The following is a 13990-nucleotide window of genomic DNA, read 5'->3' on the forward strand; positions in this document are numbered from 1 at the left end:
AAGACTATAGTTTTGGTTAACTGGAAAATAGGTCTTAATCCCCATTTGGATCGCTCCAGCCTAATACACGAAGCAAATTCCAAGGATCGAGCAATCGTGCATGATGCGCCGAGCGATCATGGCTTGAAAGATCCCTGGAGTTGAAAACATCTAAGAGATAGGGAGTACACTTTTATTTCATGTGTTCATGAGACCTGTCCTCGGATAGACTTCTTATTAACGTGTATCACCTCGCTGGTCTACCTGAGCGCTTGTACTATTGATCCTGGTGGAATCTCCGATCATGTCCTGACAGTTCTGTGTCCCCTGCATTCAAGCGCCAGCAGCCGAATCTCTCTCATCATCGTACTCCGGAGAGCAAACAGAAACGTATTGGTCATTGACATCAATTCTTATTAGAAAATAAATTCTCTACGGATTATGTACAGATTTTATGGGAGACAGGGAAGGCCACCTTAAGAAGTATGCTCACGCCTAGTTCAGTGATCCGCAAGTTGGAAACCTGATTCGAGAGGGTGATATGTGGTCTCACCGAGACTTATGTACGGCATCCAAAGCGGCTTTCTTCGTCAATTAGAGTGAGCAAAATATATTAAGACACATCTTACAACTCAAGCAGGATATGCTATGCTTTGCTTCACTTAAAGTGGTGCCATTATGAGCAAAGGGAAAAGGCAGGTAGGCTTCTTGAAGCACAGTTGCACCAAAGGGAGGCAAAGTCTGCCACTCCAGCAATCTGTAGCGAGAAGCAAGGATCGCTCACTCACCCGGTGGAAACGACAGAAGCATTTGCACGTTTCGTCTCAGCACTTTATAGCTCAGATGCTCCTGTGGATAACACCTTTGAGTTGGATTTCTTGAGGGGCCTTCATCCCCCCTACTTGTCTGAGGACGGTCGGCAGCTCCTTGAGGGAGAGATCTTGGAAGAGACGATTTCAGAGGCTGTTAAGAGTATGCTCAACAATAAAGCCCCGGATAGCAATGGTTTCTCGATTGATTTTTATAAGGTTAACAGGGAGTTGATGATCCTGCTTCTTTATAGGCGTTTTGAGGAGCTTGAGGATGGTGCAGCCATTAGAACAGAGTTTAGCAGAGCGCTCATCAGCCTCCTATTAAAGCCAGATCAGGATCCTTCTGCCTGCGCAAGCTACTGTCCCATTTCACTCATCAATGCGGACATGAAAGATCTTCCAAAGGTCCTTGCAGTCCTTCTCAAGAAAGTCCTCCCTAGTTTGGTTTATAGCTCGTTGGTTGGTTTTGTGCTAGGACGTTCTTCTCTTAATCACATGCGTCTTCTGTCCAATGTGATATGGAAAGTACGAAACGGGTTAGATGATGAGCTGTTGCTCTCTTTGGATGCAGAGAAGGCTTTTGATCGGGTTGGGTGGGGGCATATTTTCGGTACTTTAAGCAGGGCAGGGAGAGGGCCCTGCTTTCTGTCTAAACTCTAGTGGCTATACTCTGCCCCTTTGGGGCATTGGAGGTATTAGCAAGCGCGGCATTACTTACGAGCTAAGCTCGGGGGGGATCCGATTCATCTCTTTGCTTCGCCGATTCTAAATGAAATATGTTGTGGAGCTTTCCCAAGAGAGGGGTGTCGAATATGTTCAAAATACTCATCGACAATCTCTACTCACATGATATTTGCTTTGTGGCTAAATTCTATTGGCTGGAGCGGCTGGGTGTAGAGTACTCAGAGGTTCACTAGAAGGAAATCCTTTATTATCTTGATCGCTCTCTCAGAGAAGCAGACTTAATATATGCCTATTTCAAAATCCCCCAGTACTAGTATTGGGGTACTTTCAAATCATGCAAGGCTCATTTGGTTCCTAGTGCTTTATGTTGGAGGTGTCCAGACGCTGCATTTGATTTGTATCACATGCTTTGGTCATGTCCAGTATTGCATATATAATAGCGCTATATTGGGGAGACGCTAAGCTCAACTAGTTTATTCCTTTTGAAGAGTCAGACGCGCTGGCCTTGTTACACAATTTTGTTGCTTCAGATAGAGCGGCTTGTCATTGGCGAAGATGGATATCAACGGCTCTTATGGTGGCCAAAATTAGTATATTATGGCGTTGGCGTACAGCACAGGTGCCCACACATCAGGAACGGCTAGCTGATCTTTACCGGTTAGCTGCGTATGAACGCCAGATTTATAGGGGTCAAGATTAAATCTAGGGATCTGATTTTGGGATGAAATGTTTGAGGTTGGTGGCTTGATTCATTTGTTTGTTAGATGTTTGTTAAGTGTGGGGATATGTTATATCAGGCTTTGCTTAAACTGTATTTGTTCAGTTAGATGGCCATTTCGTTCCTTATTGCTGTTTTATTTATCTACTTTCTTTTTCATTCTTTCTTAAGTTCTTTTTTGCTCCTTTTTGGGGTCTTTCTTAGTATAGTATGTATGTTGGAGTGGAGTACTTTGTGGAGCACTTCGTGGAGTACTTTGTATTTCATTCTGGTTGTTTTTCACGTACAATGAAAATATCAATAAAGAAATGTACAAATAAAAGCAGCATTAATTTAAACTTTAACTAGAGTCCTGTAAGCCCAAATAACCTTAACCCCATATTACTCATTGTGAAACAAGAGTGTGTGTGTGAAGTGGTCCCTCCCTGCTTAGAGTTGTCTTTTATGAAATGGCCAATGTGGAGAATAAGGGATAGTTGAGATAAACCTGGTTTCTGAGTAGAATTTATACATTTACCTGTTCACTGTTGATAAGGATACATTATTCTTTCTACGTCTGATATGGAACAAGATGGGGTGTTTATTAAGCACTGACACAAGCTGTGGAACATAAAACTACCTGAGGAAGTGGCAATATGGAAGCATTAATGCCATCGTTTGTGCTACGAAATGAACTGAAAAAGAGACCTTTGAAGTCAGAGATGTACTTACTAAACCTGCCTTGGGACGAATATGAACCCTTTAGAGGTTGCTGACCCTTGCAGAGCCCACCACAGTCATCATCTGGTTCTCCTCCATCTCTTTCTTGCATAGTGGAGGGGGTGGGGAACCTGTAAATATTTGATTAACCAATCAGGGCTGTTCTTTGCTCTTCAGACATGGAGGTGGTCATGGAGGGTGAACCGGGCTGAGGGAGTCGGTAGCTGGGAACAGCTCCACCCCCTGCCTTATCTTGAGCCTCTCTTTCACTTCAGACTATGGGGGGGCTAAGGTTACAGTTTCTCTCTACCTCACAAGCCCATCTGTAGTCTTTGCGAGGGGGTGTGGGCCTTACCGAGCTTCGCCTCCATCCCTCGCTCAGTGATGCTGTGGCGCACACAGATGTACACAAGTAGGCAGTAGTGCACATCTGGAGCTAGCTCACACATCTGTTTACACTCAGAACAGCCATGAAAGGTTTCTTGGCATGGAGGATGTGGGATATTTAGTCGTCGCCTCCTGTGAGCCACTCTACAAGTCAAGTCAAGGAATCCAAACGTAGGTTTAGACGCTGTGCCAGCGGCCTCCAGCATGCAGGGTCCTAGAGTGAGCAAGTATATGAATGGCTGGGGAGCAAACAGGGCTCAAGGTGGGGCTTCCAAGGAGGGTGGTGGGATGTGTGTGTCTGTCTGTCTGTGTCTGTGTGTGTGTGTAGGTGCAGAACAAGTCATAGTGACACAACTGTTGTAGGTTGATGGCTCAGGACCAGCAGGGTTGCCTCCTCCACCCTCTGCTTTGGTGTTGGGCATCAGTCGCTTTGTTGCGTGGCACAGTCGCCCTCTCTGTCTCACTCTGTCCTGTCTCTCTTGTTCCTCTTCTAGGCACCCTAGTGGAGAGGATTCGGGTGTTTACCGGGCACCAGTCGAGCAAGAACGAGCCTCTCCTCCGCTCCCATCTACAGGCCGACCCCAGCCCATGTCCAGGGCCAACGGCTTCTTAGAGGGGACGCGATCCACCCGAAGGCGGCTCCTTCCACCAACGCCTGCAGGCAAGGAGAGCACACGGGCAACCCATGACGAGGGGTGTTTGCATGTGTGACAAGGGAGTTAGAGATGTGTGTGAGTGTGTGAGGTACGCGCTGTGTGAGGGGAGGACATTCCAACAGGTCCTTCAGGCCTCGTTCTGGAACCTACTCCATGTCATCCTATTCCTGTGGTGTATGAGGGTGGTAGACCTCTCCCTCCAAAACTAACCTGCCTGCAGTGGGGCTCAAATGGGGCATGATTCAAATACACTTTCTTCTCTCAGAGACCACTGAGGTGACTATGGTGCATGCTGGTGATACTGGCTAAGGCTGCAAGTACCAGTGGGAGTGGTGCAGCTCTCGCCTTCTGCCACCCTCCCGCCCAGTAGGGTGGACACTCAGTTGTAAGCATGAGTAATCTCCAGGAGATGAAAGGTCTGGGTGAGAAGCCTCTTATTCAGGGTGTTCTCCTTCTTCAAACCATACTGTGTCTGGTTTCATGGAGGAGGCTGTTACCTCGTCCATCAGTATTGAGGCTGAAAGGAGTCCTGTCACATTCAGCTGCTCAGAGCCCTCTTTCTTCCTTTTATTTGACCCTAAACGTGAGTAGCTTGTCTCAGATTACCTGTCGGGCTCTACCACCTCCCGCAGCCAGTAACCGCACTCTTGATGTTTCTTGTTGAAATTACCTGGTAAGCATCCAGTGCTTCTCTCATGCTGGGAATCCTATTTTTACAGCAAGAGAGATTGGTCTGGGCAGCTTTGTTTGCCTCTCAGACAGTTTATTGAGACTTGGGGTGTCTTTCCACCCCGGCTGTGCAACAAAGCTGGTTTCGAGGAACTTAAGTGTGCATGTGTGTTTGGTCGGCCTAGGGCGGCCGGCCAAACACACATGCACACTTAAATGTGCCCACCACTCCTCCCCCAGCCATGCTTGTCCAACAGGATTGCCTGCCCCCCCAGCCACCCTCCGCTGAAGACTCACGTCATCAGCAGTTAGGCAAAAATAAAATATAATTTTATTTTTTCTCTTTTAGCAGGGTGGCGGCACTTATGGTATTACCAAGGAGCCGCCTCTAACAAAACCTGGTAGGGTGAAAAGACAAAAAAACATCTTAGAACTAAAGAGTTTATGTTAAAGCCAGGGCCACATTTTGTCATTAAGATCCCATGAGGTGAGACAGGCTTCAGAGTCTTTGCACTGCTCCGAGCCCTCGAAAACCTCCCTCGATCGTATCTTGAGTGTCACCAGCACATGAGACTTGCATCTTTCAAGAGTTCCCTACATCGTTCCTAAAGATAGGTTCTTACACTTATTATGTCACGAATGTCACAAGTTCAGGGGGCTTGCTTCATCGGCATCTCCTCAAACTCAACGTACACCTCACTGTAGAAGTTCAACGTTGGTCTTATCCTGATTTCCCTTCAGTAGGTGGTGGTGACTATGGGGCTGGGGAAGAATTGGAACAACTCTAAATAGCCCCCTTTCCCATCTAGATATGTCATCCAGATTTCCTCTGTTTCATCTCCGGCATGCAGTGCGATAGGTGCCAAGACCCCGCAGTGGGGTCTGAACTCATATCTTGCGGTGTTGTTCCCCACACTGTATTACCCGGTTACTTAGGCCTATGCATTTGGAGGACTATTGGTTGGTCGGAGTCCTATCTTTTCCATCAGCCCTGATCGAGTGATTCTGAAACCGGCTCCACCCCGTGCGTCTCTGTTACCAGCAAGAATTGTCTCTGAATCAGAAACTGGGGCTCTCCTGGATTCCAGCTTCAACACAGCCTTCTTGTACCTAGATAAGGTGTCGACCGTATCTGATGGAGCAGGTCCCTTACCTTAAGAATCTGATAGAGATTCCTAGCCACAGATTCCTTACCTTAGAGTTATTCGCAGACAAGAGACTGGATCTGGAATTGTTTTCATGAGCACTATCCCTGCGTGCTGGAAGGTGGCATTGTTCAACTCTGCGTGGCATTGTCGGCGTTGTCCGCGCCGGAAGTGACATGCGTGGTGCCAATATAGGCAGGCACCACTCCAGCATGTGCTCACGTCAGTTCTTTTCTTTGTGCTCCAATCAGGGAAAATCTGGGAAGAGCTACCCCATAGTCCATTTTCGAATTTTTGTTTTTGACGTTTTGTAAAAGTCTTTTTGAGCTTTTCCTCCTGCTGTGATAGGAATGTCATCTAAAAAGGCAAGCTTCAGGCCCTGTGGCACCTCTCACTGCTCGATGTCAGTGACAGATCCGCACCTTGTATGCTTCGAGAAGGTCTGCAATGATTGCTGCACCATCATAAACCCGATGGCCTTGAGGCAGCGATCATTCAAGATCCTGGTGGCTCGACATGCAACGCTGCAACGATCCAGATCCTGGTTGAGAGGAAGGTCCTGGGAGCGGCTGCCGATTTTGAGAGCCTTGTCGCACTTGAAGTCATCGTGCCATTTGGGTAACTCACACCAAAAGAAGAAGTCAAAGCATTCTTTGACTTCACCTCGTCTGTCGGCCCACGAGATGAGAAAGCGTCGACACTCAAGGCCTGGCTCCACTGTTGAGGCAGCACCTGGGCTGTGTCCGCTCCTCCATGAGTTTCTGGGATCCAGAGCGACCCCCGCCAAATTACAAGACTTCAAATTTGGGTGGCCTGTTCTCTCTCGCATGCCTTCGGGCCCTGCAGGTTTAGGAGGGGACCCTACGGGATCCGTCTCGGAATCTCCGGTGCCAGACGGGCCCCAGGGATTCACAGATGGATCCAGGCCAGTGCCGGTCGTGCCATCTCAACCTTCCCCAGCGCCGATCCCAAGGCTGACGCTCTCGGCACCAGTTGCGCCGACCCCATTCTGATACTGACTCTGACACAGAGCTGGAGGGACGTCACTTGACACCCATCAGAGCCATACCTTCCAGGCCGGAACCGTGAGCCCTATTCTAATGGGCCAAGCCTCCGGCAAGAATGGGAGGGGTTTGTGGACCCTGAAGAATACCAGCCCCATGATACTAACATGGACTGGTGTGCGGAGTTGGTGGCGCTAGCGGAATGGACACCTCTCCAGATACTGGCATGCTTTTTCCCCTACCGTCGCTACAGAGGAGGAAGCTTCATTTGCAGTGATGGTGAGGGGGGCCACTGGGGTCCTGGACCATACCCTGCCCTCGGTGGCCGTCAAGACTAATGTCTCGACAGGAGTGCTTCAGCCGGGAGGGACCGCTTCTCTGGTTTAATGAAGCTCTTACCGGTGTCCTGTTTGGAAGCTGGTCCAAGCCCCACACAGGGGCTCCTATGAACAGGACACTTGCCCACCAGCACCACCCCGCTCCAGGGGACCCCAAATTCCTCACTCTACCCTGGAGAGCATGGCAGTCCAAACCTACACCTCTAACGTAAATCCTGGCGCATTTCCAACCGCACCACTGGATCAGGAATCCAAGAGACTGAACAACTTAGGCAAGAATATGTTTTCTTCCAGGAGCCTGGCATTGCAGTCTGTGAACACCACAAGACTTTGGGGCCGCTGTCCCCACTCTCGGTGGGATACGGCTGCCAAGAATCACCATTAAAAGTGGACTCGATACCACAAATCACTGGCCAAAGCAGTTTCGTAGGCTGTGGTCTTATGGCACCACGCCTGGTTGTGGACTGCTAGCTTCTCTGGGGTTCTCCAAATATCTCTTATGGACATGCCCTTTGATGGCTTCCGTCTCTTTGGAGACAAGGCGTATTCAACGCTGGAGCCCTTTAAGGAGAGCAGGGCTACGGCCAGGTCCTTGGGCCATTCCATGGTCCTTCGTCACACCCAATTTGCTTTTTTCTCCTTTCGTAGTCATGGAGGGGGCTTCCAACCATATCTATACCCGCCCAGACACCACGGTGTACACGCTTCCCAGTCTGCGAATGGCCAAGAACGTGGTACCCACAGACTTCGTGGGTTTGGCAGCCAAACATTGGGCCAGACCACCACTCCCCCGGCAGCTGCAGCATGCAAACCCTTATAGTCTGCCCTCTTACCACCACGGGCACCTAGTGGGAGGCAGGGGCCACCATCACCTGCCCCACTGGCGCTCTATAACATCTATAACATCAGACCGGTGGGGTTTGAGATTGTCTGAAGGAGTAAATCCCTCCCCTGGAGCCTTCCCCTCTCTCCATGCCACCTTCTTGCGACAGGATGACGGAGGACCACCTGTCCCCTCTCCGCCAGGAAGTGATGGCTCTCTTGGCCAAGTGAGTTGTAGAGGGGGTGCCAATGCCGGAAGTAGGTGGTGCTTGCTATTCCAGCTACTTTCTGGTGCCCAATAAGGCTTTATCCTGTCCTCGATCTGCGCCCTCTCAATTTCTTCCTCAAGGAGAAGTTTAAAATGCTCCCTCTGGCTCAAGTCCTGTCTTCCGTGGACCTGGGAGACTAGATAATAGCGTTGGACTGGCAGGACGCATATTTTTGTTAGGCACACAGTGTCAACCTGGCACAGTGTCCCCCATCCTGCCTGCCCACAGACTTATCTGAGGTTTACGCTAGGCCATAAGCACACTCAGTTCATCGTCCTCCCCTCTGGCCTTATCAGCGCTCCTCGGGTATTCACGAAGGTGCTGGCAGTGGTTGCAGCTCATCAGCGGAGATCAGGGGTTCCAGTATTCCCTATCTCCACGACTGGCTGTTGAAGGCAGGCTCCGCCCTGGCGGTCATCACCCACCTCCAGACTACGGTGGACCTCCTGCATTCACTGGGGTTCTCTATCGACGTGCCAAAGTCACACCTGACTCCTTCTCAGAAGCTCCTCTTCATCGGTGCTGTTCTGGACATGATGCAGTTTCTGGCTGATCCTCCTGAGCAGCGAGTCCAGGATAGTCAGGCTATGATTCCAATGTTTCGGCCTCTATTCTGGATTTCAGTGAGACTGACTCTGAGGTTGTGGGGACTGGTGGCTTCCTGCATCCTGCTGGTGACACGTCCCGAGTGAAGTATGCGGGCTCTGCAGTGGGACCTGATGTTCCAGTGGGCGCAGCATCTGGGGAATCTCCCTGGCATGGTCCATATCTCAGGGGGAACTGCAAAAGACCTGCAGTGGTAGTTAACAAACTGCGATTGGGTCACTGGCAGACCCCTCTTCCTTCCCAGCCAGATCTGACAGTGGTGACAGATGCGTCACTCCTGGGATGGGGCGGCCATCTGGGAGAGGCTGAGATCAGAGGAGGCTGGTCTCCGGCAGAATCCGGACTCCACATCAGCCTGCTGGAGCTCCGTGTGATCCCTGGCATTGAAAGCCTTTCTACCCTCCACCAAGGAAAGTTTAGTGCAGGTGTTCATGGACAACACCACCGCCATGTGGTTCTGCAACAAACAGAGCGGGTGAGGACCTGTGTCTCTGGACATGGAGGGAATGTCAGGGCGCTTCCCTGGGGGGTCAACACCTGGCAGGCTCTCTGAATGCCAGGGTGGACAAACTCAGTCGAAAATGCCTAGCAGATCACAATTGGCGTCTCCATCTGGAGGTGGTGCAAGGTCTCTTTCAGCAGTGGAGAGAACATTGGTTAGATTTGTTCGCCTCTGAAGAGAACGTGCAGTGTCAGCAGTACTGCACGCTAGAGTTTCCAAGACCACGATCGCTCAGCAACGCCTTTTGTTGCGAGTGGAGCGCAGACCTCCTGTACGCCTTTCTTCCGATACCACTCCTGCCCAGAGTTCTCAAAAAGATGAGGAATGACCGGGCCCAACTCATCTTTGTGGCTCCGAACTGTGCACGGAAAGTATGGTATGCTGAGCTGCTGACCATGGCCATCGATCCTCCGATCAGACTGCCCCTTCCGGAGGATCTTCTGTCGCAGCAGCAGGGGGACGGTCCTCCACCCGAACCTGTCCAGCCTCCACCTCCTTGCATGGAGTTTGAGCGGCGGCAGTTGACCGCTTTCGACCTTCCGCCCAAAGTCTCTGACGTTATCTTTGCAGCCAGGCGTCCCTCCACCAAGATAGTATACACCTGCCATTGTGGAACCTTTGTGGCATGGTGCAGAGAAAGACTGACTGCCCCTCTTAGGTTCTTCTGTTCATACTTTCTTTTTCTCATCATGGCTCTGCTCTGGGCACTCTCAAAGGCTATTTAACCTCCGTTTTGGCTTTTCTCCTGTTGCCTGATCAGCCATCCTTCTTCATATTCCCTAATATAAGTAGGTTTCGCAAAGGTTTGCAACATTTGTTCCCACCATCTCCCTTTATTATTATGCCTCAGTGGGACCTCAGTCTCGTCCTCATCTTCCTTATGTGCGCTCCTTTTGAGCCCCCGCACAATTGTCCACTCAGGCTTCTGACTATCAAGACAGTCTCCTGATCACAATAACATCAGCCCGGAGGGTCAGTGAGCTTCAGGCCTTGTCATCCAAGCCTCCTCACATTAACATCTACCTGGACAAGCTGGTGCTTCGCACGAGATCTTCCTTTCTTCCAACAGTGGTCACTCCATTTCGTGTAGGCCATTCATTCACTCTGTCTATTTTTTACACTCTGCCTCACCCCTCTAAAGAAGTGGAGCAATTCCACCGTCTCGACCCAAAACGAGCGTTGTCATTCTACCCTGACCGCACACTAGAGTTCCGGGTGGACGACCAACTCTTCGTGGGGTATGTCGGAGCAAAGAAGGTACAGAAGAGGAGCATCTCACGATGGATCGTACTCTGTATTAATATCGTCTATTCATTGGCTAAAAAACAACGCCCTAAGCTTTGCGTGCTCTGTCAACCAGACCCAAGGCTGCAACCGCTGCCTTAGCAGGCGGAGTTCCGGTCCTGGATATCTGCCAGGCAGCAACGTGGGCCTCCCTGCACACATTCACAAAGCACTTCTGCCTGGTTGGTCAGGTCCAAGAGATGGGCACTTCGCCTTTTCGCTCCTACAGGACTTCCAGATGTGAAATTGGTCCGCAGACCCACCTCCGAGGAGGGATTGCTTGAGTACCTATTCAAAGGTAAGGAACCTGTGGCTAGAAGTCTCTATCACATGAACAAGTTACTTACCTAAGGTAATGCCTTAAGTGTTAGAGACTCTGTCTAGCTGCAGATTCCTTACTGACGCACACATCCTCCCAGATTTATGGAGAAATTTCTAGGGGCTGTTTCCCTTTCAGGGCCCTAGTTCTCCACACCGGGTGGTCAATGTACTTTGTGGCTCCACGCTTCTGGGTTGCAAAGTTGCGTAAAGTGACTGACGTCAGCTCATCAGAGTGGCACCTACATACGCAGTACGAATTTCACTTCAGGCGTGGACGGCGCCGCATGGAGCCAAATGACGCCACCTACAGGATACAGGGGTACTGCTCGAGAAAAAATTACCAGATCTAGTCTCATGCTTGTGGATAATTCAAAGGTAAAGAATCTGCGACTAGATACAGTCTGTCCAGATAAGGCATTATCGAAAGTAAGTAATGTGTTCTTCAGGCACTTTTATACTTTGCTGTAGGTTCCTGTAGAATGGTTCCTGATGCGAGGGATACAGGGTGCTAAAGATGCTCAAGGACCCTGTGGATGCGATGCCTTCTTCAAGGGGTGTTCTTCCTGCGTCTACTCTTCGGTCCATGAATGGGCTGAGCTGGTCCTGGACATAGGGTCGACTTCCCTTGAAGTCCACCCGGTTATGGTAGGTGTCCAGTCACCACTAGGCTACCTGTCACCCGGTATTGTGAACTAAGCTAAATCCTCTCCTGGGTGATAATTCGGCTTCTGGGCGACCAAGCTGTACTCCAAAGACTCTCCTGGGCTTAGGAAACTCAGATGCAACTTTGAGCGTCGGATGCTGCCCCGTGGTGGCGGCTGGCGGCGAGGTAAAGATTCTGGGCTACCTACTTGTCCCAGTAGGCTTCTCAGGTATTTTGGCCCTGTGCTGTGTGTAGGAAGTCCGCCAACTGACCCTGGGAGTCTCTTTGCTTCGGCTAGGCTCTGGAGACAACCTCTCCATGAGCAGGACACAGCAGGCACAGTCCCTCTAGCGGCTCGATGTCTCTATCAGATAACTGCTCTTGCTGGGACTTATTTCGGCATCTGAAAGATGCCCCGTAAGGTCCAGGGGCTTTTTCCAGAATTGCTGAGAAAGACAGTAGTCCAGGCTCTCTTAGTGTCTAAACTGGACTATTGTAACATACTCTACCTCGGGGCTACCAAGGGGGAGGCTGAGAATGCTCCCGAGGGTGTAAAATGTTGCTGCACGGATGCCCAGACGTGAGTCACTTGCTCACTTTGCCACTGGATTCAAGCAAGCCGGGCTGAAGACGGCTGGAATGCCAGAAACCGGTCCTCGGAAGCTTGTTTCCGGTCCAGGGAAGACATGGCTTGGCAGTTCGGGCTGGACTGTTCCCATGAGGCACAGGGTCAGACTGATTTGCATATAGCCATGTCTGAACTGGGGTGGCAGAGTGGCCTAAAGAACGGTGATGGATTAAACCCAGATCTTTTGACTGGGTGTGAGTGTTTGAAAAGTTTCAGCGCTCCGTCCATCATCTCCTTGTGTTTGCTTCGGATGCTCGTCAGCATCCCCAGATACTTTAGCTTCACCTGCTCACTATCAGCAGAAGAGTCTCCTTCAAAGCACAAAACTCTAAATCCGAATGGTCCTCACCATCTTTTTTCCTTGATTAAATTATACTATCCCAAGAGATGTCTTAGATCCTCGGGGACAGCGCTGACTGAGGTCCCTAAGGTAAAGAGAGCACGTTTGGGCGGTCGCTCTTCAGGCTTCCTTGCCACCAAGCTTTGGAACTCTCTCCCTCTAGACTTAAGTCTGGAGCGCTCAAAAGTAACTTTTCAGAGAAGGCTCAAATCCTGGATTTTCAGACAAATCTAAGTGAACACTGCACTGTGTTTGTGCAATCTGATTGCAATTTTCTACGGAAGGGGTCATGGAGGCTGAAACGCGTCAAGAGAGGTGAGATTTAACTATCTGAAAGATCTCACCGGAGGAATCTTTGGCCAGCACAATCTTGGGCCAAAGAATTGAGTCTGTGTGTGTCTGATTCACTCCTTAAGGGCTCTAAGATATATTGTTTTGTCTGCTGCATTATAGTTCCCACGCCATAGGCTTTCAAGGCGTTTGCACCCCTTTTTAATGAGCAAGAGGTTGTCATTAAACCGCTCTCCTGCCGCTTGGATCGGACGACATTACATGTTTTTAGCGGTGCTCTGTTATCATAGGTCTCATTAATCCTTGCTTCTACCTGAAGATTGGCCACCTGAGGACAGCCGCTAATCAACGGAGGGTTCAAGTTAGGATTCATTGTGAAGGCGGTGGGTGTGATCAGAGACCATTCACGAGTTTCGTTGCATCCGACTCCAGATACTTGGGGGTCGAGGGAACCACAGAAACCTGGAAAGGAAGGATAAAATGGTCAGGCATGCAAAGGGCATGGAAGATGCAGAACTGACATAGGAATGATGAGCAAAGATGGGGTCCAGGATATGACTAGGAATGTGGTAGGAACCAGAATCAACTGAGGAAAGTGAAGCAACTCAAGATCCTCAACAAGAGAAGAGGCCGGTCCACAGGCGACAGCTGCAAAATGTATATTAAGGTCTCCCAGTATCAGAAAATGTGAGCACCGTAAGGCAAAAGCAGGTACAGTGTCCATCTAAGCAGTTTAAACTGAGCGCCGGGAACAGGCGGTCGAAAGATAAAAAATCCTGCTAAGGTGCAACTACTAGATAATGATAGAGAGAAACAAGATGCCTCACAGCCAGCAATCTTCACTTCAGAGAAACAGCACGGAATGTGCCATTTGGGTCTATCTTGCCTCAGGATTGCATAATCCTGCGGGACGGCCTTCAGTATATCAGGGGTCGACTGCGCAGGGAGCCACGTTTCTACAAGAAAGAGTGCTAGTGGCTGGTGGTCAGACACAAAGTCCCAAACCTCAGATATGTGTTTACGTAAAGATTGACAGGTTAATAGAAAACACTGTGCTAACTTCGGGCTCTGATGATGTATCCTGCCCACAGGGTCTGCCCTAGGGGGCATCGCGTAGGAAAATCCACACCTACCGCAGTTAACTGCACCCAAGAAGACATCCTTGATATGTGTGCAGCCCTCCTTAAAACCTG

At 50.0% G+C, this 13990-nt stretch overlaps 1 protein-coding gene across 1 annotated transcript in view; it reads left to right on the plus strand.

The window, feature by feature from the left end:
- The window catches only part of CACNA1F (calcium voltage-gated channel subunit alpha1 F), a 323883-nt gene that overhangs the window by 287273 nt on the left and 22620 nt on the right, over positions 1–13990 (plus strand). Inside the window, exon 43 of the mRNA XM_078664279.1 lies at positions 3774–3940. Coding sequence (XP_078520405.1) covers positions 3774–3940 — 167 coding nt within the window. The remainder of the gene's footprint in view (positions 1–3773; positions 3941–13990) is intronic.

Source organism: Lissotriton helveticus, chromosome 10 (assembly GCF_964261635.1).
Source record: "Lissotriton helveticus chromosome 10, aLisHel1.1, whole genome shotgun sequence".
Classification (NCBI taxonomy): Eukaryota; Metazoa; Chordata; class Amphibia; order Caudata; family Salamandridae; genus Lissotriton; species Lissotriton helveticus.